This window comes from Psammomys obesus, unplaced genomic scaffold (genome assembly GCF_907164565.1).
Source record: "Psammomys obesus unplaced genomic scaffold, mPsaObe1.curated_primary_1811, whole genome shotgun sequence".
Taxonomy (NCBI): Eukaryota; Metazoa; Chordata; class Mammalia; order Rodentia; family Muridae; genus Psammomys; species Psammomys obesus.
In genome coordinates, this window is record NW_026596088.1 from 12745689 (window position 1) to 12771576 (window position 25888).

General features: G+C 36.3%; 1 protein-coding gene across 1 annotated transcript in view; it reads right to left on the reverse strand.

The window, feature by feature from the left end:
• Nucleotides 1-953: 953 nt before the first annotated feature.
• Nucleotides 954-25888, reverse strand: part of Pde3b (phosphodiesterase 3B) — a 141430-nt gene continuing 116495 nt past the window's right edge. The window contains exons 8-16 of the mRNA XM_055627471.1: nucleotides 24508-24644; nucleotides 23320-23457; nucleotides 21662-21773; nucleotides 19067-19180; nucleotides 13546-13745; nucleotides 9576-9779; nucleotides 7473-7634; nucleotides 4612-4864; nucleotides 954-3465 (exon numbers count right to left, since the gene is read on the reverse strand). Coding sequence (XP_055483446.1) covers nucleotides 3251-3465; nucleotides 4612-4864; nucleotides 7473-7634; nucleotides 9576-9779; nucleotides 13546-13745; nucleotides 19067-19180; nucleotides 21662-21773; nucleotides 23320-23457; nucleotides 24508-24644 — 1535 coding nt within the window. The 3' untranslated portion in view covers nucleotides 954-3250. The remainder of the gene's footprint in view (nucleotides 3466-4611; nucleotides 4865-7472; nucleotides 7635-9575; nucleotides 9780-13545; nucleotides 13746-19066; nucleotides 19181-21661; nucleotides 21774-23319; nucleotides 23458-24507; nucleotides 24645-25888) is intronic.

The window sequence follows — 25888 nt, forward strand, 5'->3', positions numbered from 1 at the left end:
CCAAGGGCAGAAACTCAATCTCAACAATGGCCTCTCACAGCTTTGTAACAATTCAAAATAGTGTGTGAATGATCCCATATGAAAAGCTAACCGTTTCACTCAGATCAAAACCCTTTTGGTTCCTATAACCTTAGAAGAATTTAAATGGCATACCATGCTACAGAAGAGACTTCATAACCACCATCTCTCATTAACCAGTCCTTCCTCGTACACTCTGTGCTCTAGTCAACAAAAAACTCAGCTTCTCTAATGTGGTTTCTCCTGCTCTGGCCTCTATTTGTGTTGTTTCTCTCACTCCAGTCATATCAAAACTAAATGACTTCTTCAGCACTCAGTGTAAAATGACCCCGCCCCCACCCTGCCCCAGCTCTCATCCCTGCACTATCTCTGCTATCCTAACAAACCCATACCCAGTCAGAGACGTTCATAAATGGCCTGGCAACTAGAATAAAGGAACTGGTTTGCTCTACTCATCCCTTCTTTAAAGTCTTGTTTCTATAAGTTGTAATCCAGAAAGAATGACAATTTTTGATTACTTATACAATGCCAGACTCTCGTAAAAATGAGCAGACAAGGCCAACAGGAAAAGGATAGTTAAGGGTAGTGGGAAAAAGCTTTCAAACAACCAAAAAACAACCACCACTTGTTACTTGATTTCAAATAATCAGACAATAACAAGCAAAAAAGTAGATTTCTATAGAGAAAAAAGTGTGATAGAAAGCACACAGATATTTACAGTGTTATATATGTATAACACCAATGACTGACATATTTGTGATAAAATCCTAGTAAAAATTAATCTGATTCTACAGCAAGCAAAATAAGAACGGCAATATGAGCTGGAGGCATAGTGTAAGAGCAGAGTGCTCACACAGCAGGCTAGTGGCCCTTGGTAAAATCCACACACCCTACAGAAAAATAAAGCTTATAATCATTCCTCAAGTAGGACGCCATTTAACAGTAGTGTATATATATTTAATATATCCACACACTTATAATTTACAATCATGATACATAAATTTTTGTCATGGATAATTTTAATTTCTTTGGGATGTTCTGATTTATGGTTACTAAGCAAGGGTTAAATATAATGGCCATTTTCAAATGAATCCTCAGTAACATTTTAGTAAAAGAAAATTGCGTTTTGTTTTGTTTCGAGACAGGGTTTCTCTGTGTAGCCTTGGCTTTCCTAGACTTGCTTTGTAGACCAGGTTGGCCTCTAACCCACAGAGATCCACATGTGTCTGCGTCCCTGAGTGCTGGGATTACAGACATGCACCACTGTGCCTGGTTTAAAAGTGTGTCTTTCAAGAAGACAGAATTTAAAAATAAATTATCCAATAAGAAATTTAAATAACACAATAGTTTAGAGACTTGATTCTGGTAATACGTGCATGCCTGTACATGTATCAATTTAAAGACACGTGTATATTGTTTTCTGTAGGAAAGGAAGCAACAGAATAAATATATTTGCATAGGATATAAAGCACATTTTAGAGAAATACACACTCTGGATGTATATAAATTCAAATTTGATAGATTATCAGTTGAAATTTTATTACTCAGTAACATATGGTGGGACCAGTTTACAGATGATGTGGTTGCGGTAACAAAAGTGACAGGAAGGAACTCAGCACTCAATATGTTAAATAAATAAAGTGTAGTGATTCATTAAATATGATACCTGCAGGATCAAAAATCTCAGTACTTAAACAGATCTTTAAATGCAGCCTTGTAGACAACCCAAATATCTTAGGTAGGTAAGTAACTCCAGCATCACACTACATAGGAACTACTGTAGAAACTGACAGCTTTCTTGTGCACAAAGTTGAATGGCTCTAAAAAACTGTATAGTCTTGAAGAATAATGAGAAATCAGTTTACCATCTTGTAATCATTTTAGTTGCTGTGTATAACTTCAATAATTTTTCACAACAAGGGCACACAGCCTCTCTCTAGTGAGGTTATATGACATTATAAGTGTGGTCCATTTCCTTGATAAGGTATTTATTTATTTATATGCATTTTCATGGAATTATTTATTGAACTATTTGTAGTTTTTACATAAAAAATAAATGTTCATCCCCATCATGAACTTGACTTCAGAATTCAGTCTTCCTGTGGGGCTCTAGTATTACTACGTAGCGATGGGTCATCTCTGCCGTGTATTCTTGAAGCAGAAAGAAATTAACAACAACAAAAAAGTCAGTTTTACGACAACCAGACACAAAAAGATACAAGGCACCTAAGACACATACTAAAGATAACAAATTATTTAGGCAATATCTTTGATGGGGTTGATTTCATTTGATTTTTCATTAAGGCAAAAGATAGCTATTTCCTTTTTCCTGGCTTTAATTAAAATGATGCTCATTTCAAAAGGTAACACCAATATTAGGACAATATTTTTTCCTAGCAAATTTATGCCATGTTTATAATAACAAAAATTTAAAATTACTTGTCCTGAGCAAGAATAAAAATAAGAACAGTTTTGACTAAGAATAAAGCTCCTTCATTGTAAAACACCTTTAAAATTCAACCATGGAACAAAATCAGTAAGACTAGAATTCAGACTTCTGATGTCCACAGCAAACCTGAATACTTTAGGCAGAAATAAAAACACACAAGTAGATTATACACAACAATAAAAAGCATCAGAAATAGATGCATCTGGGTTTTGTTAAGTATAACAAAGGTCCTCAGTCCTTCATGGATGAAGCGAGAACCACATTGAACAGTGTACTGCCATAAGCAGAAATCACTCAGAAAGGCCACAATGAATTCCTTTTTGGATTAGGCATAGAGGTTTGTTTCTTGCCCCACCCCACCCCCAAACAAAGACATAACAGATATATTTGGAAATACAGGATGAATCCTGTTTTCATAAAAGCATTATGGCCACTTGAAAAACCAAAGTCACTTGAGTTTTCAGTTTTAGCCCTCCCTCGTCATAAGAGATTAAGAGTTCACTACCAGCAAAGCAGCATTATGACACAGTATTTACACACCAGTGAAGGCTTTGAGGAAGGGCTTTGCAACATGAGTCAACTGTAGCCAGCTCTAAGAATCATTCTCTAGTTTATGAGGAAAGTGCTTAGGAGTGAGAACTGCCAGGGAAGCAAAGATCCTCTCACAGTATTAAGGTCTGTCCACATGGGAATGGTCAATTTAGTCAGTACAGTGAGCATTCCATAATGACCCTGGGAGGAGCACCCCAGGCTTCTTCAGCATATGTTTTGTTTTGTTCTTTTCTATTCAAACATTTGCTCTTCCTCTTCATCTGCTTCTTCAATAACCTGAATCTCATCTGCTTGAGATAAGGAGGTTTTCTCCACCTGCAGTTTGCTCTCCTCAGCTCTGCATTTTTCTTCTTCTTCTATGATTTCCTTCCATATCTTGTGATTTTCAGTGAGGTGGTGCATTAGCTGACAAAATATTCGCCGCCTGCCTTTCCTTCTTTGTGGTTCTGTGAAATTTAAAACAAACACTTATATCAAAGCAAATATAACTCAATCATTCAATAAATGCCTCAGTGCCCACTCTATAGTCTAAATAGTTACATAAGCTCTAATTTTATATGTGTGAAGAATAAGAAAAAAATTATCCATGCTATGAAGATCATATCCTAACAGAACACTATAGACATAGCTATGAGTGACAGGGGTTATTCTGAATGGAAAACAAAACAGTGACAAGATACAGAGAACACGGGGTTGGAAGGGGGTACAGTACTGAAATCTAAGATGAAAATCATAAAAATCCAAAGTTAAAAATCAAGTTTGTAATGTCTTAATGTGGTAAAGTAAATGTAATTCTGATGAATATTATTTATTTTGAAAAGCCAGTCAACCAACCCCAAGTTGGCATAAGATTATTCTCTGCTGTGCTAACCCTACACGCAAGGCATTTGTATCTGAACTGGGTATAAGGCTTATACAGGTGGAGCCTGATGAAGAGCACTGGCTGGACAACAGCATCTACAGAGATGTACTTCCACTAAATAAAAACGAAATTCTCACTGTGTTACATATTAGATTCTTAATATCAGGAGTAATTTAAATGTTCCTTTAAAATAAAGAGAACGTGGCATTCGTAACAGTTTCAAAGACAAGTTTTTTTTTTTTTCTATTTTCCACTTATTCTCATTGTCTTATTCAGAAAAATATGTTGCTATATAACTCATTCTTAATATCAAAACCTTGGTTTTCTCAGAGCTAGGAGCTCTGTTCTCTTTTTCTCCCCACTATCTTGACTCATTTCTTGAGTCCATGTGAGGCTGCCTTCAAGTTGTGCTCCCAGCTGTTTTGATGTTTGAAGAGGGGGAGATGAGGAGTCTTAACTGCTAGGACTCACTTCAGAGATTTTCAGATAAGTATTTGCTGGAGGACAGCAGCTTGAGAGATGCTTTCATTAAATAAGAGTCCCTACTGTGCACAGAAGCAGCACAGTGACAGCACATAGCAGCTATCCAAAACCTGAGTATTCAATGTAAACACTTAGATAGGAGTTACTCAACATATCTGTACCTAAGATGCAAAAGTCTAAATCCAAATTAAGTGATCATCTGTAACCAGTAGCATTAAACAGAACATATTTTTCCTTCTGTTCTTACTGGGATTTAGATTGTCTTCTGTTTCTTCATCATCTGAATCTAACTCTTCACCATCATCATCATCACCACTTTCTGTATCATCATCCTCTTCTGCTTCTATCCACTGACCAGGCAGCAAGCCAGCAGCATCATAGGAGTTGCACAGGGGCCCCACAATATGGGTGATAAAAGACTCTTGGAGTTTTGCTAGTTGAGGAGAAGAACGATCCATGAAGGGACTGATGGGTAGACCCAGGTTTGCTTCTTCATCTCCCTGAGCATTAAAAAAAAATACATTTAGCTACTAAAAATATAACTATTAAGGTTTACTATTAAAGTTATCTTGACGTTTGTTTGTTTGTTTTCCTTTTCTTTATGTTTGCAATTTTGAGGAAAGGTCTCCCTACATAGCCTTGGCTGTCCAGGAATTCACTCTACAAACCAGGCAAGCCTTGAATTCACAGAGATCCACCTTCCTCTCCCTCTGGAGTGCTGGGTTAAAGGTATACACCACCACACCTGGCATCTTGAGGTTTTTAAAAATAGTCTATATCAAAATAATCTTTACATTAAACATTAATGATGGTAATTACTGTTAGAATGGAGCGTGGCTTAATAGGCACATGCTCACCTGAGGCTCATATCAGCTGAGACCTATATCAGCTATCAGCAGAGGAAAAACAATCACACTTTCTTTTCTCGAGACATTTGAGAAGTCTTAAAAATTTATTTTCAGCCGGGCATGGTGTAACACACCTTTAATCCCAGCACTCAGGAAAACAGAGGCAGGCAGATCTCTGTGAATTTGAGGCTACCTGGTCTACAAAACAAGTCCAGGACAGCCAAGGCTACACAGAGAAACCCTGTCTTGAAAAACAAACAAACAAAAAAATTATTCTCATATTCTGTTTATACCAACTAATACTTTGATATTCAGTTAACAGAGAAAATATATAAAGTACTAATAATTTTACTGCCAACCTGCAACATTCGATAATTACCAACATTAATAGTTTATAATTAATACATTAATACTAAATTTTTTACATAGAGTGATAAATGACAATATTTTCTTAATTTAAGATAGCATGTAATTTGCATATTCCTATTCACATTCTCAATGATAGCTGGTTACACAGTATGGTGTTTTGTAACTTCCAAGGATGGTTAAAGGACACTGTGCCTTTACAATACAATATGAGGTTAAGTAAATATGATCTGACAAGCTCAACCTCATTACTCCTACTTTCTAAATGAACAGGAATTCTAACTTTGTAAACAACTTGACTATTCGTAACTATTAGGGCCAAGGACTTCAAAGGACTATAGGATAGGCAGGTGGTATTTGATATTTTAATGACAATGAAATTTGACGCTTGTAGGATAATCAGCTTTCTTCAACATGATGGGAAACAAATGGCACAGACTCTGCAAATTAATAAATATCTTTTGTTTGTTTGTTTGTTTTAGCCTTGGCTGTCCTATATTTGCTTTTATAGACCAGGTTGGCTTCAAACAGAGATCCACCTGCCTCTGCCTCCTTGAGTGCTGGGATTACAGGTGTGTGCCACCCACCTGGCTAAATAAAAATCTTTTAAAGTGAAGATTTTTAAAGATATGAAAAAAAGCATGTTTATAATTGAAGTCTTGAAAAACCACTCAGCATCTATGCTGAACTCACTTCTATCCTTTATTTTCTGTCAGGATTTCTGCCCCCATTGATACTTCCAATGCAAAGATAGTCTTTCTATGACAGACATCTTTAGATGATTAAGTATGTTCTGAAGAGAACAGAAAATCACTTAAAAACTACTTCTGCAGGCTGGAGAGATGGCTCAGAGGTTAAGAACACTGGCTGTTCTCCCAAAGGTACTGAGTCCAATTTCCAGGAACCACATGATGGCTCACAACCATCTATGATGAGATCTGGTGCCCTCTTCTGGCGTGTATGTAACAAATAAATAAAATAAATCTTTAAAAGAAAAACTACGTCTGCAACTTTATAACAGTTTTTAAGGACTCTTCAATAGCCTCCTGTCTGTATTGGGGTTTTTTGTTTGTTTTTTGTTGTTGTTGTTGTTGTTGTTTTGAGAGGTGGTGTCACAGAAGCCTTCAATGTCTCATTCTCAGTTACGAGTCTGCAGTCATCAATTTGCTGGCCACTGGGAGTTTGACCATGCTCGAATGTAGATATGGTCAACACAAATTGTACTTGGTATGTTTTTGGGGAGAGGAGGAAGGATCGAAGGTGGAGCTGGGTGGAATGAGAAACCAGTGTGATCAGGGTACACTGTATGAAATTCCCAAATAATTAATATAAATATTATGTTGGGAGGAAAATACTTCATTTGCAAATCAACTATTTTAAATTATAGATTCTCAGGTTGAAAGTGATCTTAGAGACCAGGGTCTATCCTTATCTCTCAACCAAAAATATAATCAACTTATTTCAGACAAGTTAAAAGCTATATATTTTTGTTTGCTACTTTAAATGTTAGCAGTAGTGGCTAGAGTAGTGCTAAGTGGGTAAAAGCACTGGCTGCTCTTTCAGAAGACCTAAATTCAGTCCCCAAAACCCACATGGTAGCTTACAACATCTGTCACTCCAGTTCCAGCAGAGTTCGTCCTCTTGTGGTCTCTATAGGCACCAGGCACACACATGGTGCACAATACACATGCAGGCAAAACATCCATATGCATACAATAAAATTTTTAAAATATTAAAATCAAAGGTAGAGCCAAGAAAACACTAGGAGCCATGGTACAAACAACATTTAGTCCCTTACAAGACAGCTCACACTTTCTGAAGCAATTGAACCTCAAAGATGCTTTCTTCATATGGCAGCTCTTTTAAAACACACCAATCTCATGCTTCATCTTACCTGCTCATAAAATTCATTCACAATGCCTTCTGTCCATCTCAAATGTAGGTCTCGAGCTTTTGCTGGGCCATTTATATCTGCTAGTTTGATGCACACCTGGCAGACTAAGAGGCGGTCGTTCTCACTGCTCCATTCTATACCGTTACTATTCACATCATTGGCCTATTTTGGAGAAAAAGAATTGTTTTAGGTTCTGCAGACACAGTTTCTAATGTTCGTTCTTACCAATTATCTTAAAATTATTTTCTGTCCAAAGGACAGGAAGAAATTTTACTAAATGCATCCTTAAAATCAAAATGTGCTGTAAACATGGATCTATGTGATAAAATGTCCCACTGAACTAATAATAAGACTTTGTTTCAAAGGCGCCATCGTTTTTTATTTAAAAAAAAAAGACAACTTTGGTTTTATTATTTGTAATTATCATAGAGAATAATAATAATGCATATGTATATATTTATAATATATTAAATATATTTATGATCTATAAACAATAAGAATTGTAACTATTTCTACCTAAAAGAAAAGCCACTTAAAACAGCTAAGGAAAAATCCATTCTAGCTGTGACAGGCAGTGATATAGTTCAAAGACACAAGTTTTAGAAGCTCAACTCTATGGTCTAAATATTAACTCACAACTGATTTAAATTGAACCTATTTAACCTATTCAAATTCATTTCTTTCTCTATAAAAAAGTGATGGTAATCTTTTCATTCACTGCCATAAAGATAAGTAAACAGCACTTGGTTTATAACAAAGGCTAAGTAAATATTAATTAGCATTATGTAAGTAAGTGACATTAACATTATTTATTAGGAAAATTTAGTATACTTTTTATTTCTGTCTTGGAAATAAAAAGTGAGGAATCAGCAGCTTAAGCTCACCAAAAATAAAAAGGTGAGGAATATTTCTTTCAAGAAAGTAAAGCAATGGTCCTCAACTTTTTTCTCTTCCGTGGGACACAATGCCATTATCATTGTCAGAGCAAGTTATTGATTCTACACTCCACAGTAAATATGAATTCTCTGAGGCTGGGAGGCCGTGAGCTGATCTTCATCATTCCACATCACAGTGACTACACACACATAGCAGTTCTAGCAGACAGTTTGGGAATGAGGAGATCACTGTCAAAACAGAAGAGAAGAGACACTACTGCTCTTCTGCCAGATCAGCAGTAGAAAATTACTAATACAAAGAAGATTTGACAGGTGTGGCAAGATAGACATGAACTGGCTTCTTAAAAAACACAACTTTAATTTCATAAAATGTCTCACTTGGCACTAAGTAGCTCTGATTTTGCTATAAAAACTTTGGATATAATTAGTTACTTGTTGGTATAATGTTCTTTTGAAATGTATACACCTTACCCTTGCTCATTCAAATGCTGATTTCTACCCCCACTCTCTGGTTTCAATCCGGATATTGCATTGTGATACTTTTCCTAAGCATCCTGTCTCAACTTTGTGTAAACAAGCCAAAATAAAGCAACTAGCCACAATGTTGAGCAATGGAAGGAGCCAGAGGGGAGGAGCCAGAGGGCAGGAAATGAGTGGGAGGAGAAAAGGCAAGGCAGAGGGAGGAGAGCCAAGGGAGAGAGGCCATGGAGAGATGGACTTGGACCTAAGATTTCAGAAAAAGCAAGTATAATGGGTGAATCTAAATGTTAGGAAACTATGGGGCTTGGAGGTTTAGGATGGAGTAACTATTGCCCAGCATTGTGTTCTAGGTTAACTAAATAAATCATAGTCTCTGTGTGATGATTTGTTTATACAGCTGTTTAGGATTAACAGCAGCTTTACCAGAAGATATAGCAATAGTAAATATTAATCGTTTCATACAACAGTTACTTTTTGAAAAAGAAAGCCACAATAAAATTCATCTTTTTGGCAAAAGAAAGCAAAGCAAGCAACAATATTTTAAGACATATTGCCATAATAATAAAAATGTTTATTTAAAATAATACAATAATATTGAATATCAGTTATTATTCTTACTTCATGTGTAATGTAATTCCAACCTAACAACAAAAACAAAACCCCTACTTTCATCTATCACACTAACAATTTCCCTTTTCAAAGTCAGGCACTACTTTACGTAACAAACCTTGGCATTGAATTCAGCAAGGAAATCAAAATGTTTTTTGAGATCTGTAGCAAGGATTGCTTCTATGACTAAAAATCGAAAGCGCTTGAATTCCACATGATCAAGGTTAAGGAGGAAGTTGTATTCTGGGCGAGAAAGATACAGATTCCAAGCTGATGCAGCATGATGATTTTCCAGAACAGATCTGTCATTGTATAAAACTGCCTAAAAAAAAAGAAAGAAAAAATGAGACAGGCATCTTACACATAGGAGCTTTAATAATGCACAGTCAGAAACAGGCCAGAACAGTGCATACCTCCTACAAATGGGGCATTTTAATATTATGATAAAATATCTATGGGTTTTAATATCTATGATAAAAGGTTGTAATAATTTTACAAATGAGTAGACTGTCATGCAAAGAGGTTAAGGACACCTTTTCTTATGTGCACATTTAAAATAAAACATTTGTCCTCAAATACTCTGTAATACCATGCTGCCTCCCAAGTGATGGAAAAATTGTGTTTCTGAAGTAAACATTCAATTTGTAATGATTCTAATAATAAATTCAAGGGAATACAGAACAGGGTTAGGGCAGAACTCTGTTCTACAGCCAACATAGAGTTAACTAAAGAAGAAGTGATGCTCAGGGTAAGCCAGAGCATGTGTCTGAGGACACAGCCTATGTTTCCATCTTGACACAATGCCTGAGTAGTAAGATCACAAACCTTCTGGAAACAACAGTATGAGCTCGCTTCTCTACCTCATACCAGTGGAAGGCCCTGAGAGGCATTCAGAACCAGTAGAAGGTAGAATTTCCAAAGCTTCTATCTAATAACCAAAACATTTTCAAAATTACTAAAGAATCAGTAACTTTCTAAAAAGCTATGTCAAGTTGTGTTAAAGTGCAGGAATTAAAACGTAGAAACAAAACTTGTTTTCCTGGTCCTTACTGCCAAAAAGAAAAGAAAGACAGATAAAGAGAGGAAGTAGTATCAGGTGAGACATGTGGGCTTGACTTCTATGCCTGTTATTTGAAAATTAGAGCCTAGATGTAAGCATACCTGCATGTCATCATGTGACCACTTTACACCGTGCAATGATTTAAGCTCTTACGAGCCACAGAAAAAGCTTCTTGTCAATTTTCAAAGAACTTCTAAGTGTAAGTCATTCCTAAAAAGACTTCTCTCCTAAGACTCCATAAGGGGACAATTTATATTTAACAGCACTGACAAATTCATGCTTAATTTATTAAAGCCTGGTAAGCTATCAAAATAGCTCCACCATATCAGAAAGAAGAAACTGAACTCCCAGGTCATTAAAAGACACAGTTCTGGGCCAGTGCGAGGACTCAGCAGGTACAGCTGTTCACTACACACGCCTCACCATCTGCTGCAATCTGGAGTCTGCATAAAGTAGAAGCAGAAAAGCGACCTCCCGGAAATATGTCCTCTAACCTCCACATGCAGACACACACACACAAGCAGACACACACCATACACACAGCAATATTTTTAAGACATGGCATGTTCAATAAGTACTTTCTGAAGCCATCACCTAGTGGCCTTAAAAACTTTCAGAGAGCTAGGGCAGTAAAATAAAAAGTTCCCAATTCCTTTACCATTCAAACTAAAATTACTAAAAGAAAAATAAAATGGAAGCAAAAACCAAAATTGATTTATAATCTCTATACTAGAAATTTCAAATACAGGGGCAAAAATAAGAACAGGTTGTGGAAAAACCAAGTCACCTGTTGATATGAAAATGAACTGCACTGTAAAGTGCTTTCCTCAGGTGTCATGCTTAGCACTGAGTCTCTGAATGAGAAGAAACTCCAGGAATGTGGGTTCGGGGCTGCATCTGCTCCCCAGCTGAGTGCTACCTACTGCACTTCTATTCTGAGGACTATTTAGTCTGGAGTACTGATTCCCATACTAGCATCTCATTCTCTCCAGGCAGCTTCCTCCAATATTAGAAGGCAAATGTAGCACTCAGGTCACTGTGCATGCCCTCGGAAAGGATTGTTAGGTGCCAGTTTCTTCTGCCTTTCTCACATGACTTGCCTTAAGACAACAGTTCTGCTTTGCTACTCATTCCTCATCATGAGTTACATCCACACAGGCCCAAAGGCAATGTAACACACTGATCTTCTAAACTAAAACTTCTGAAATTATGAGGCAAAATAAACCATTCCTTTTTAATTGATCATTGCTTTAGGTATTTTATCAGAGTAACAATTTTTTTTATAGAAAGTTTTAATATATTACCTCTTTTTGCCCTTAAGATAACAATTTTTTTTGTTCCACTGCAAAACTTTGTGTATGGCATGGTGTGTTGTACATACTTGTTAATGTGTATAAGTGCACGTGTGTGCAAGTGCATGTGGAAGCGAGAGCTTAATGGTGAATGTCTTTTCTTGATCATTTTGTGACAATCCCTCTGTGAACCTTCTGAAGCTCATTGTTTGGATGGAGCAGGTAGCTAATGAATTTCAGGGAACCCCTCCCAATAACCCTCCCCTGCCTAGTGCTGGGTTATAAGAACATGTCACTCTATCTGGCTTTTAAACATGAATCCTAGAAATCTTAATCAGTTCCTTATGCTTTGGACATAGATACTTTTAAGAGGTGAGCCCTCTCCCAGCCCCAGAGAGATAAACTTTTATCTTCATTCACATACCTCAGGAACAAAAAGGTAACCAGAAATCAAACACAAGCCTCCAGATATCAGGTGTAGTGCTTTCCCCCAAGTAAGTATGCCAGTCAAACATGATGTGAAGGTTAGCATGGCCTCTGAATATGTAGAATGGTACTGCAAATATGTATCCTTGGGCAGGTAGTTTCTCCAAAATAACACTTACAAAGTAAGCATCCCTCTCTCTCATTTCTAACACATACATACATACATACATACATACATACACACACACACACACATGTCCCTCAACTTGAAATTAAAAGACTGTATCTTCTATATTTAAAACAGTTGGCCTGCTTGAAGAAGATAGGTAAAAAAGAGGAACATAAAGTGGCTACAAATGACAAAAAAGATAAAAACTGAGGTTAAAACCAAATGCTAAAGTGAAGACAGATGAATTCATCAGAAACAGTTACAAGTCTCTATGTAAGGCATATGGTTAGAAACAAACAACATTGCAGCAGTCTCTTACACAAACAAACACTTCAAATCACATTAAATTCTTCCAAAAACCATGTTTAGTTTCAAGGCCTCATAATTAAAGCTATTGTAGTTACAGTATTCATGTTGGGAACTCATACTACTTTATTTAAACTGTGATATGACCATAGAAGAATTTCTTAAGTTTATCAGCTGTATTTCTTTCCATGTAAAATACTGTACCAAAATAAACTATTATATATCTTTTTTATTACATTTGTATTTACATAATTGTTTATGTGGGACAGAGACTCATGCGGATGTCTAAGGACAGCTTGTGGTAATTGGTTCTCTCTATCAAGTGGGCCTCAAAGATGAGACTCAGGTTGTCATGCTTGGAGGGAGGCAGGCATCTTGCCAGCCCAAGAAAAAATAATTGTTAGTACACTAATATATTCATTAATATAGTACTAAAGGACTGAAAGTCAAGATATTAAGACAAATCATAGGAGAAAAATGGGAAGAACATAATATCCTTAGCCATTATAGCTTTTAGCCATACTAGGGACCCAGTCAGAAGGAACAAAGATCCAACTAGAGTTTGATCAAGGTGATAAAGGACAGTAATATTTCTATCACGCTCTAGAATTTACAAAACATGATTTATTTCATAAACTATTCTTTTTTTTATAGCTGAAGAAACTGATTTTTCCAAATTCTCTTAGCATTCATCACCATGTGTTTTCATCAATTAATTACAATAAAGAGTCTATTGGCAACATAACTTATAAAAACGATGGCTAATAGAGGGATATACAATGGGTTATAAAAAAATATGGAATAATTCTTAAGCTTCTGAAACACTCTTTCCTACCTGAGGTGCATTTGTAGCTACTAGAAACGCATTTGTTCTTCCTGGGTGATCATAGTCATGCATGGCAGCTGCCACATACAAAGCCATCAACTCTAATGCAGGAATGTTTGAAGATAAGCAGCCATAGGTCTCATCTGGAATACAGCAACTCTTTGAAGAAATGTAAGCCATCTGTCCAGAACTAAGTTGACCATCTGAATCTGTGTGACAATAAATAGTAAACCCACATTAGAATGTAACTTCCTGACAATTGTGCTAAGGATAGACTTCCCCATAAGGAGCATCAGTTCTAATTGGGTAAAATTAACTACTCAACAAGAGTGTCTAGTTTCCCATTGTTTATTTTGCACTACACTGGAAAACCCTGACACTAGGATGATGCTTTCTTGCTAATCAATTCATAAAAACTTTAAATTTGTAATTTTCAAAACATTTGTTTGTAAGGGCTAAATATAGTAGTCATACAAAATACTGGCACCAAGGAAAAAAAGTGGACACAAAGTCCCACACATTACCAAAAAGTTACTTGTAATTGATACCTCCTGGGAAAGGGAGTATAAATTTTCTCCAGTGGAGTGTCAGTGGGTATATCAACTACACTCTAGGACAGGCTCCATGCTCAAAGGTAGTTAACTAGCAAAAAACAGATGCTATGGTTTTTGGTTTTTGTTTGTGTGTGTATGTGTGTGTAGGTGTTGTTTTGTTACCTTTTGTCTAATTTTCTTTTTTCAAAGTTTGTTTTGATTTTCTTTTTGTTGTTAATTGTCTTTCCTGCTTTTTTTTTTTGAGAGAGAGAGAGAGAGAAAGAAAGAAGGAACAAGTAGTTAGAGGTAAGGACATGAGGAGGATCTGGGAGAAACTTGGGGAGGGGAAAGAATATGATCAAAATATACTGAACAAACTGAGGAATGGATATAGAAATTGGAAACTTACACAACGGAATACTACTCAGCTATTAAAAAGAAAGAAATAATGAAATTTGCAGGCAAATGGATGGAACTAGGAAAGATCAGCCTAAGTGAAGTAACCTGGACCCAGAAAGACACACATGGTATGTACTCACTTATAAGCATATTATTAGACCTAGAGTACAGGATAATCATACTACAATCCACAGAACTATAAAGCTAACTAATAAGGAGGGCCAGTGAGAGGGTGCAGGAATGTCACTCAGAAGGGGAAATAGAATAGACAGCAGAAGTGGATAAAGAGAGGGAACTGGACAGGAGATGGAATGGGGAGGAAAACAAGGGTGTGGATCAGATATGGGGAGAACAGGAGTGGGAGGTAAGAGGGCTGGGAACAAAAAGGGAGAGGGTGGAATGGGGAATGGACATCTCTTTGTCAAGCTGGAGGCTGGTGACAGGATAGGTTCCTGGGAGTATATAGGTGTGACTCTAGTTGAAACTCCTAATGGGGGTGGGGCATGAAGACGGAAGTGACCACCTCCTAGCAAAGTAGTACTAGTAGAAAAATGGGAACAACAAGCCACCGACAAAACCTGTGATCCAAAAATTACCCTGCCTACAAGAAGTGCAGGGATAATGAGGGAACAATGTTTGAGGGAAAGTTCAAACAATAATAAGTTCAACAACAACCTGAGACCCATCCCACAGTAGAGAGCCAGCCCCTGACACTAATAATAACATTCTACTATACTTTCAGACAGGAGCCTAACTTGACTGTCCTGTGGGAGGCTCCAATAGCAGCTGATTGAGACAGATGCTGGGACTTGCAGCCAAGCATGGAGCAGATCTTCTGGGGGTCCTGTGAAAGTGTTAAGGGAAAGATGGAAGGATCTGGAGGGGACAGGAATCCCACAAGACCAACAGAGACAACTAACCCAGTCCCAAGGGGGCCTTGAGAGACTGAGACATCAACTAAGGAGCATGCATGATCTGGACCAAGGGCCCCTGCACACATGTAGCCCACAGGCAGATTAGTCTTCATAAGTAGTGCCTGAAGAGTGGGGGAGGGGAGAAGGCTGTTTCTAACATGGACTCTATTGCCTGCTTTTAGATCACTTCCCCCTGGCAGGGCAGCCTTGCCTCAGGGGATGAAGACATGCTCAGTCCTGATGTGACTTGATGTGTTGGGAAAGGTTAATATGGAAGGAGGGAGGCTCCCCTTTTCTGCAGGAAAGGGAGAGGGGAAGTGGAAAGAAGGGGAAGTGGGGAGACTGTGAGGAGGGGAGAGAGGGGGCACCCTAGGGATGTAAAATAAACTAACATAAAATTATATATACATATATATGCTAAATGAAACATTATATATAGTAGTCATAAAAAAATCTAAATGGACAAAACTTGAGAATTAAATTTGATTATAAAAATACTATGAACACGTAGGAATTTATTGTACCACCAAAATAAGCTCCTCAATAGAGACACTACTTTTCAAGTCTCATCCTGAAGAACTGTTTCACGTGCTGCATTGACTACAATTTTTCTTTCCCTTCTTTTCCCTCCCATGAGGCTCTGTACAATAGAACAGAAAAAAAAAAAAAAGGATGAACACAAAAAGGCCTGAAAACTGAGAACTACTCAGGTACCACTCCTCTGCTTCCACCTGTCAGAAGCACTGTGTTCTCCCCTGTCTGGGCTTCTGGTTCCTAATATCTCATCAAATATACATATACATATGTATTAGCCAAGCCTAAATGGTCAAGCTGTTACTGCTGTTAAGGGAATTGGAAGAAATTACAAAAAGTAAAAGACATTATAGTAGACAGTTTATAAAACCAAAGATAAAAGAGATACAAGCTATCTTTGATTGTGTTCATCAGATAGAAATAATGCTTTGTCAAAGTCCAAATGATTTCCTAATCATAATTTAAGTCAATATTTGTTTCTGCAAGAATTTTTAACATAACCTTAATGCTAAAGTATTCATTATTTTTATACTGTTTATGCTTTCAATGTATATTGAGTTTTAGAAAACTATACTCTAACACTCCTTAAGACAATTATGAAACAAAACAGTTGAATATATGGACATATATTATGTAGGCAACTGCTTTTAAAAACTCTTTAATTATTAATATCAAGTCAATATCTTGAACATTTCCTTGTGTTATACCCATTATAGAATCTCCCTTAAGTTATAAACCAAATTTTAAAAATCAAAAATGGCAAAATAAATCCTTATTAAACTAAAAAATTAGTTAGTGATGAAGCACATAAACGCCAGTACTTGGGAATTCAAGGACTATCCGGGTGCATAAGACACTTTCTCAAAACAAAAACAAACAACAGCAAATACCTAAAAAAACAAAACAAAATTAAAACTCAGTAATTACTTAGAACTTAGACAGTAGGTTCTTGATACAGCAGTACATACAAATTTTATAGCAACTTAACATTAACATGGCAGTGTTTTGCAAATTGTTCTTCAGATTCAACGCTACATATATATCAAAATCCAGACTGGCTTTTCAAACATAAAAATATAAACAGAGTATACAATTAATATAAATCTAACATATAATTATACATATATATAATACATATATAATTAATATACATATAAGAGACTGAATGGCTAAAATTACCCCAAGGGAAAAAAGGAATAACACTGGAGGACTCATGTTCCTAACTTTAAAGCTTAGTGCACAGCTCGAGTGATAAAGATACATGGTACTATTACAGAAATAAACACAGATAAATGAAATGGACTGGAGAGTCCAGAAAAATACTTTAATGTTTATGGTTACTGACCATTATGAGTACATCATGCAATAACCTAGTTTTCAAAATGCACCAGAATATAGTAATAATCTAGGAACTTTTACCAAAAGAATAGCTATTTGAGGAAGACAGCTTGATTTTATCTAAAAACTTATGGATTTATACACCAAAATTCCCATTCAGTGATCTATAAAGGCTCCATAAAAGATAGCATGAGCACTTCTAGCTTGGGTGGGCATCTCGAAATGCAACTTACACAAGGGGAAAACATTTCATATGACTTCCATACTCTGGGTATCACATAAAATCCACAGCCTTAGTGTTAAAGGATTGGGACGAGGTGAGAGGGCAGGTGGTATTCAAATGTGGTAAATTTGCCATTAGAACTCAAAGGTTCCTCTACGTACAGATTTTCAAATTCCTCAGCTATCCACCATTTTGCAGGGGAAATTTCAATAGGGCTTAGACCCCTAACTGCCTAGAAAATCTCAGGAATAAAGGGATGATCCCTCCTCTCCCCCTTTACCTGTCTGTTTCTGCCTCTCTCGGTCAGTCAGTTGCTCTCTCTCCCTCTCTCATCAGTACTTACCCCTACTGAGCATCTAGAATATTCATTGCTTTATTTAAGAGTGTGTACACGCGTGCTCGCGCACACATAGGCACTAGTGAGTGCAATGATTGCCGAGGTCAAAGAGATCAAAAGACCCCTTTAAGCTGGATTGTGAGTCACCCACCAGGAACACTGGAAATGAACCTCGGTTCTTTCGGAAAAACAGCAAGAGCTCTTAACTGCTGACCTATCTCTTTAGCACTCATTCATTACTTCCTCGTCAACAGTAGCTACTCAGCATTACTTCTCCAGTGTTACAAGTAAAATGAAAGTCCACTACAGAATGGGAAACTGTCTCCATACAAACTCTACTCTGTAGATCTGTTTTACTAGAGTAGTTCATGTTTCTAAGTTCCAATAAGAGACAAAGGAACCTTTTAATACATGAAGCTTATTTAAAGAGTGACACTGATGATGAGGGAAAGGATTAAGTTTTTGGAGCATAATTTACAATGCTTGTACCTGCTTTTAAAAAATTATTATTATTGTTGTTGTTGTTGTTGTTGTTATTCTTATTTACAATTTATTCATTTTGTATCCCAGTTGTAGCCTCCTCCCTCATCTCCTCCTGATCCCACCCTCCCTCTCTCCTCCCTAGTCCAATCACTGATAGGGGAAGTCCTCCTCCCTCACTGTCTGACTCTAGTCTATCAGATCCCATCAGGACTGCCTGGATCTTCTTCCTCTGTGGGCTGGCTAGCTCGTCCCACCAGGGAGAAGTGTTCAAGGGGCAGGCAACTGAGTTCATGTCAGAGACCGTCTCTTCTCCTTTTACTTAGGGAACACATGGAGACTGAGCTGTCTATGGGCTACATCTGAGCCAGGGGTCTAGGTCCTCTCTTGTTGAGCTTGCACCTGTTTTTAATTATTACTTAAATACTTCTGTGAGATTTTTAAATGTGTTCCTTTGGTTTGATATCACTGTTTATTTTAAAAATACCTAAAAGACCTGAAACAAAAATTATCGAAATATCCAAGATAGCCGCTATCTAAGTAGAATGGAAAGGCAGAAAATATGTTACATACAGTAGTTCTGGATCATAGTCTAGTTCTTCACATGGTAACAGATTTACAATTTTTATGTCATGTTAAACACTGTAACTTACACAATCTTTTACATGTACCAGAGTTTACTTAAAAAAATTGTTTAGAGACACTATAGAAAATAACTTGATTTATTATTTCTAATCAAATAAGTAAAAGAAAGATTTCTAGGAGGAGGTACCTGCTTCGGTTCCTGTTCCATGGTTATTGTGGATCTGCTGTAAGCCAGGAATTGGTCGTGTAGTCAAATACCAAACAGCATGCAGGACATCTGTGGCATGTATACGATTGTGATCTAAAGTCACCAAAATACTTTATTATAGCATCATTCTGATAGGTTTAGCTTAAGACATTTGAAAAGTGAAAGTTTTTTCTAGCTATACTATGTCCCAACAAGTAAGTTATTTCCCACATTTATATTTTGTTTTATTTTAAAGATGTTCTGGTATATTAAAAAGTGTTTTTTTTAAATTACAGTTTATTCACTTTGTATCCCAGCTGTAGCCCCCTTCTCCCTCCCCTCCCAATGCCACCTCCCTCCCTCTTCTTCCCTATGCCCCTCCCCCAGTCCACTGACAGAGGAGGTCCTCCTCCCCTTCCATCTGACCCTAGTCTATCAGGTCTCAAAGGACTGGCTTCATTGTCTTCCACTGTGGACTGGTAAGGCTGTTCCCCCCTCAGGTGGAGGTGATCAAAGAGCCAGCCCATGAGTTCATGTCAGAGACGGTCCCTGTTCCTATTATTGGGGAACCATCTTGGACACTTAGTTGCCACGGGCTACTTCTGTGCAGGGGTTCTAAGTTTTCTCCATGCATAGTCCTTGTTTGGAGTATCAGTCTCAGAAAAGACCCCTGTGCTCAGATTTTTTGGCTCTGAAGAAATCATGAAATTTGCAGGCAAATGATGGGATCTAGAAATAATCATCCCAAAAGCAGAGGGATACTCATGGTATTTAATCACTTATAAGTGGATATTAGACATATAATATAGGATAATCATACTAAAATCTGTACACCTAAGGAAGCTAGGCAAGAAGGAGGACCCTGGGAAAGATGCTCAATCTTCATTCAGAAAGGCAAACGGGATGGACATTGGAAGAGGGAGAAAACAGGGAACAGGACAGAAGCCTATCACAAAGGGCCTCTGAAAGACTCTACCCAGGAGGGTATCAAAACATATGCTGAGAATCATAGCCAAACTTTTTGCAGAGTGCAGGGAATCTTATGAAAGAAGGGAGAGACAGAAAGACCTGGAGGGAACAGGCACTCCAAAAGGTGTTCTTTTAAAAGGTTTTAGATAAAATGCAAAAACATAGTAAAGGCCCAAAGAACACACAGGGAAGACAAAGAAAATTGAAAGGTATTGAAAAAAATTATTGAGATTTCTATTTTGTGGCTTATGTAACGTGGTATCTAGATTAAGGAGACACAATAGAGTAGTATGAGGGACAGGAAAGATGACCCAGTGGGTAAAAGCATTTCCTGTATAAGAATGAAGATCTGATTTCAGATCCCAGTACCAAAGTGAAAAGCTGGGCATAACTGTATTTGCACTGTAATCCCAGCATTTGGGGTGGTGTGGCGGGGAGCTGGGGAACGGGGTGGGAGGAGCAGGGGAAAGGCTGAGACAGAGGATAGAAGGAACATGCCTGGTCTCCAGCATAGACACAGGTTCAGTAAGAGACCAGTCAAAGTCATCCTCAAGTCTTTCTGTGTGCACAACAGGCATGTCCACCTGTATACATACATGTGTGTGCACAGACATAGATAGTTTTGCTCACTGAACAGTTATATACCCTGAATGCTTATGTTTTTGATCATAAAAAAGTGAGAAGTACTCACCTCTTAGGTTCCCTATGAAGATTAAATGGAAACTAAAGCTTGACTAACTCACTTTAAACTATGAAGCAGTGTTATTATGCTAATTTAGGAAAATTCATTCTGTATGTGTTCATATGGAGGGAAACTACAGAAAGGTCTACCACGTAGAAAACCATTTTCTTAATATTGAATTCAAACTATACGCAGTATTAAAAATTTTAAATAATTCCAGATGTCAGAGCGTGAAATAGAAACTTAAAATAGAAAATTATGAGTAAATTTTAAATAATTTTAAATGAACAATTTTTAAAATTGTTGACTTAATATTCATGAAAACTTAAAAATACAAGGCACATGAATAATTGATATACAAGATGTATACTGGACTAAAGAAATGGTTCAGTCAGTAAAATGTTTCCTTTGCAACCACAAAGACCTGAGTTTGAGCCCCAGAATTCATATTTTAAAAACAAAACCAAAACAACAACAAAAAACTAGGCCCTGCTTTACAATACTTGTAAACCAAGTGCTGGGGCAGAGACAGGAAAGTCCTTGGGACTCACTAGCTGGCCAGCCTGGCCTACTTGGTGAGCTCCACGAGAATGTAGCCCTCACTTAGTCTGTCCTACACATGCATGTTTGCATGTGTACACCTCGGGACACATACATATACACATACATGCAAACACACACACACATACAACATTTAAGTGAAGAAACCAGATTATAGGTAGGTATCAATATTATGATCCACTTTATGAAAATTTTGTAAGAGGGAGGTTTGGAGGACATACATCAAAATTAAGTCAGTTAACACCAGGTAATAGTATATAAATATTCTTCTTTTAAAATATCTATTTAAAACTTTCTCAAATGTGCATTTCTAAAAATATTTCAGGGCTTATCTGAAGAGAAAGACAAGTTATTAAAACGTAACCAGGTATGCCAATACTCACAAGGAATGTCTCGGTAGCCATTTTCTAATGCACGAAAATAGTTCATAAATTCTTGAGTGGGAATTTTAAATGTTTCCAATAAACCAGTATCTTGAAATAAAGTATACATAACCTAATTGTAAAATAAAAGGAAGTAAAATTTAAAAGTCAAACTGTCTCTCTGTAGCTGTTTGTAATATATTTAGAAATATGATCATGCATATACTTTATTTTTCTTGTGGTACTGGGATTGAACCCCGGTCCTCCCACAGGCTAGGCAAGAACTCTATTCACTGAGTTATGGTAGCAGACCTTCTTGGTTTTTAGGGTAGAGTCTTATTTTAGTTGTCTAGGTTAGTCTTGACTTCAGATCCTCTTGCCTCAGTTTCTCAAGTAACTGGGATGACAGAGTATGGCACCAGGCCCACCACATTTATTTTTATTTTTATTTTATTTATGTTTGTGAAGAGGGGTGCCACATGTGTGTAGGTTCCTGTATAGTACAGAAGAGGTTGTTGGAGCCCCTGGAACTGATAATACAGGGAACTTTGAGCCACCTGACATTGGTACTGGGATCCAAACGCAAGCCCTTGGGAAGAAGATCAAGTGCTCTTACTTGCTGAGCCATCTCTCCAAGTCTCTCAGTATATTTCTTTAAGTTCATTATAAGCATTTCAAGAATTATTTTTTTTTCCAAATAATAAGGTATCACTCTAAGGTCTATGAAAACCAAAGAAATTTTATCAAACGTATCATGTCCAAATCTAAATTTTTTTTCTTGATCTCACTTTAGCTTTTTATTCTAAATTTACAAAACAAAACAAAAAACAAAAACAAAAAAAAAAAAAAAACCCTACAAATGTTACTTTGTTCTTAAGTGCTTAAAAATTTAAAAGAAGTCCAAAAAATTTATTCATCATATTTTTGGTCCTAAAGAATTCAGTGAGGGGATGGATGGATGGCTCAGTTGTTAAGAGCACTGCCTGCTTTTCCAGAGGACCTGACACATGGCAGCTCACAACTGTCTGTAACCCCAATTCCAAGGGATCTGACACCTTCACACTAATGCACATAAAATTAAAAAATTAAATACATGATTTAAAAAAAGAGAATTCAGTGGACGGGCCTTCTATGCCTGCTATATGCTGTCCCTTTATGTTTTATAGTTTGCAGATATTAAAGGAATTAATGAGAATCATATTTTAGGAAGGTCAACTGTTAAGTAGACTGATTAGGTACAACTCTGACTTTTGGTTCATTGACGAGATGAACTATTCACCCAAAGTCATAGATAGATAGCGATGTTAAAAAAAAAAAAAAAAGAATGAAGCTTACATTTAGTAATTAGAACTAAATCATTTTTCAGGTCCTTTCAAACCTCAAGAATCAAAATAAGTAAATCTTTATTACTATTTTAGCCTAACTTAAATCTCATTAATATAGATAAATCAATGATTTTAAGATATATTTATGTATGTAAAATATATTTATATTTACAATAGCATACACTATAGAACATATATGTATATCATGTATAATTTAAGTATATGTTTTAAGGGCTACCTGAAAGTTAAATTTAATGACGATGCCATTTCTGAGTTTGCACTTAAACCAGTATCATGACTTAGATTTTGCTTTTATAAATGTTTGAAAAAAATTATAGTAATATGAAAACAAACCTGACTGAGAATCGTTCCTGATTTTTCTCCCATCTTTTCAACAAGCTCAAAAATCTGAAAATTCCAGTTGCTCATCTTTTCTATTAATGAGTCATGATCTTCTACTAACATCAGGTCCAGTAACACTTCCTGGTCAATCTGAACATAGCAGAAAAAATAACTTTACCTTTTACTGATTTTTTTCAGTGAACTTAAACCATATATTTTATTCAAACCAATACATCTAAAATATTATCATTTCACTATATAGTCACTATAAAAGTATTTTAAAAGGTTTATTAACTATTGTATGTTATATTTGTGAGCGCACATATTTTTAAATCTATGTCAAAGAAAGAATGCTTAAGACTAAACACTAACAACACTTAGCCATCTTTTCTGTAGTAGTTTTCTCAAATATTTTTTCATTTTGCCTTCTATTTCTTCTCTTAGTTAAGTGCCACTTCAAGACAACTTTAAACATGGCTTCTTAGCATCAGAAGGCCGATTACATATAATATATATACTTACATATGATTAAGATTTTTATTTTCAAAGCTTTTTATTGACTATGTAAACCTAAAATCCATTATTTCCATATATGTCCAAAGTATAAGGAAAAAAATCTTGTCTGATTACAGTAGCAGTTAGGATTTTTCTCCTACAAACTTAAACACTGAGCTTGAGGAAAATGTTACTACTAGAAGTAATTATTTTATTTTTAATATTTTGTGTGTGGGGGTTCACAAATGTGACAAGTGTGTGCTTGTGAAAGTCCTAAGATAATTTTTCAGAGTTACAAGTTCTCTTCTTCCACCATGTGGCTCCAGAGATCAAACTCAGATCGTCACTTGCCAGCAAGCACCCTTCCAACTGAGCCACCTTGCTAGTTCATGTAAATAATTATTTTCTTTGTTTTTTAAATAAGTATGCACATAATCTCTGCATTTTAAAAATACAATTAAGAAATAATATAATGAAATATATGTAGTATAAAATACTCATACCAAAGTAAATCTTTGTTATTCCCAGATAATAGGCTTAGAACTATTTTAACCTAGGCATTATTTTAGTAATAGTGACTTCTCAGTGAAAAAAGTAAAAATTCCATTACATTGATAATTATGTTCTGTGTAAAAATAATGAAACCAGTACTAACTCGTGTCATATTTCACCTTAACATAATGATATTGAAAGTTTATCTTTTACATTTGGTTGCTGTGCCTCTTCCATTAGGTGATTATCACCTTCCAAAAATAACTCCCTGCAGTCTTTCTTCACTGTCTCTTCTTGGGTCTCCACAATGTTGAATTGTTCTTTCGGGGAAACAGTATTGTCTTCTTCACCTTTCAAAAAGTATATACAGTAATAAATAGAAATAAAAATTTGCCTTAAATATGAAGCTTTATTACAAAACCTAGTTACCAATTTAAACTACTCTGATACAGTGAATCACAATGCAATTCAGTGTAAAGCGTTTGTTCGCACCATCAAGTTCTATCTGGCTGACCCTGTGTACAGGGCTCTTGTGTTCAGAGAGCATAAACCCTTTATATTTGGGCCTCAATTTATACATTTACTCATGGATGACAGAAAGAAGTGGATATCTTTGTAAAAGTAAGAAATAAAAAGTCAGTCCCTATATGTCAATACAATTAAGAAATATGTAAAACCTACACCACAATATGACAAACTCTGAGTTATTTCTCAGCTTATTTGATTAATAATAGTCTTTTTCTCAAGTTACATGGAAAATCAGGGTAACACTAGTAACCAAACAGTACTAATTCATGTTTTGAACAAATTTGTTTTATTTATAATACCCTAAACAGATAATTTTTCAGTGATAAGATTCATACACTAGTAAGTAACAAGAATAAATATAATTACATACAATGTGAGTTCTTAAACACAAAATGATCATTGAATAAAGTCAGGGAGAAAGGGCCATATCTTGTTTTTCTCCTTAAGAAATGTTCTTTTCTCAAAACTGGTATTTCAGCCAGTGAGACAGGCATGCCCGTGAAGGTGCCTGTCACACAGCCTGGCAACCTAAGTCCAACCCCTGGAGTCCGTATAAAGGTGGAAAGAGAAAACTGACTCAACAATGTTGTCTGCTCCCCACATGCACACATGGTATGAAGTTCCCACCATCATTCACAAACACACAATAATTTTTAAAAGTTTTAATAATGTGCATGAGTGGTATACATGAGCACTGAAAGACAGGGAAATCATTTACCTTAGGGGGTACAGCTGCAAGAGTGCATAAAGGGAAATTTCAAGATTAACATTTAGTTTCTAGATCTGGGTACAGATTACACAACGTATAAAAATTCTTTGAGCTTTAAACTCATGCTCTGTATGTTCTTCTATATATAGGATCTTAAATATTTTATTCTGTTTACTTACTGAGATGGCATCTCACTAAATTGCCCAGTCTCCCCTCAACTAGCAAGCCCTCACTTCATCTATACTATAGACCTGGCTAGTTTCCTTTTTAAGTAAAGCTAGGTTTTCTGTTTGTGTTGGGAGGTCTTTTGGTGTGTGTGTGTGTGTGTGTGTGTGTGTGTGTGTGTGTGTGTGTGTG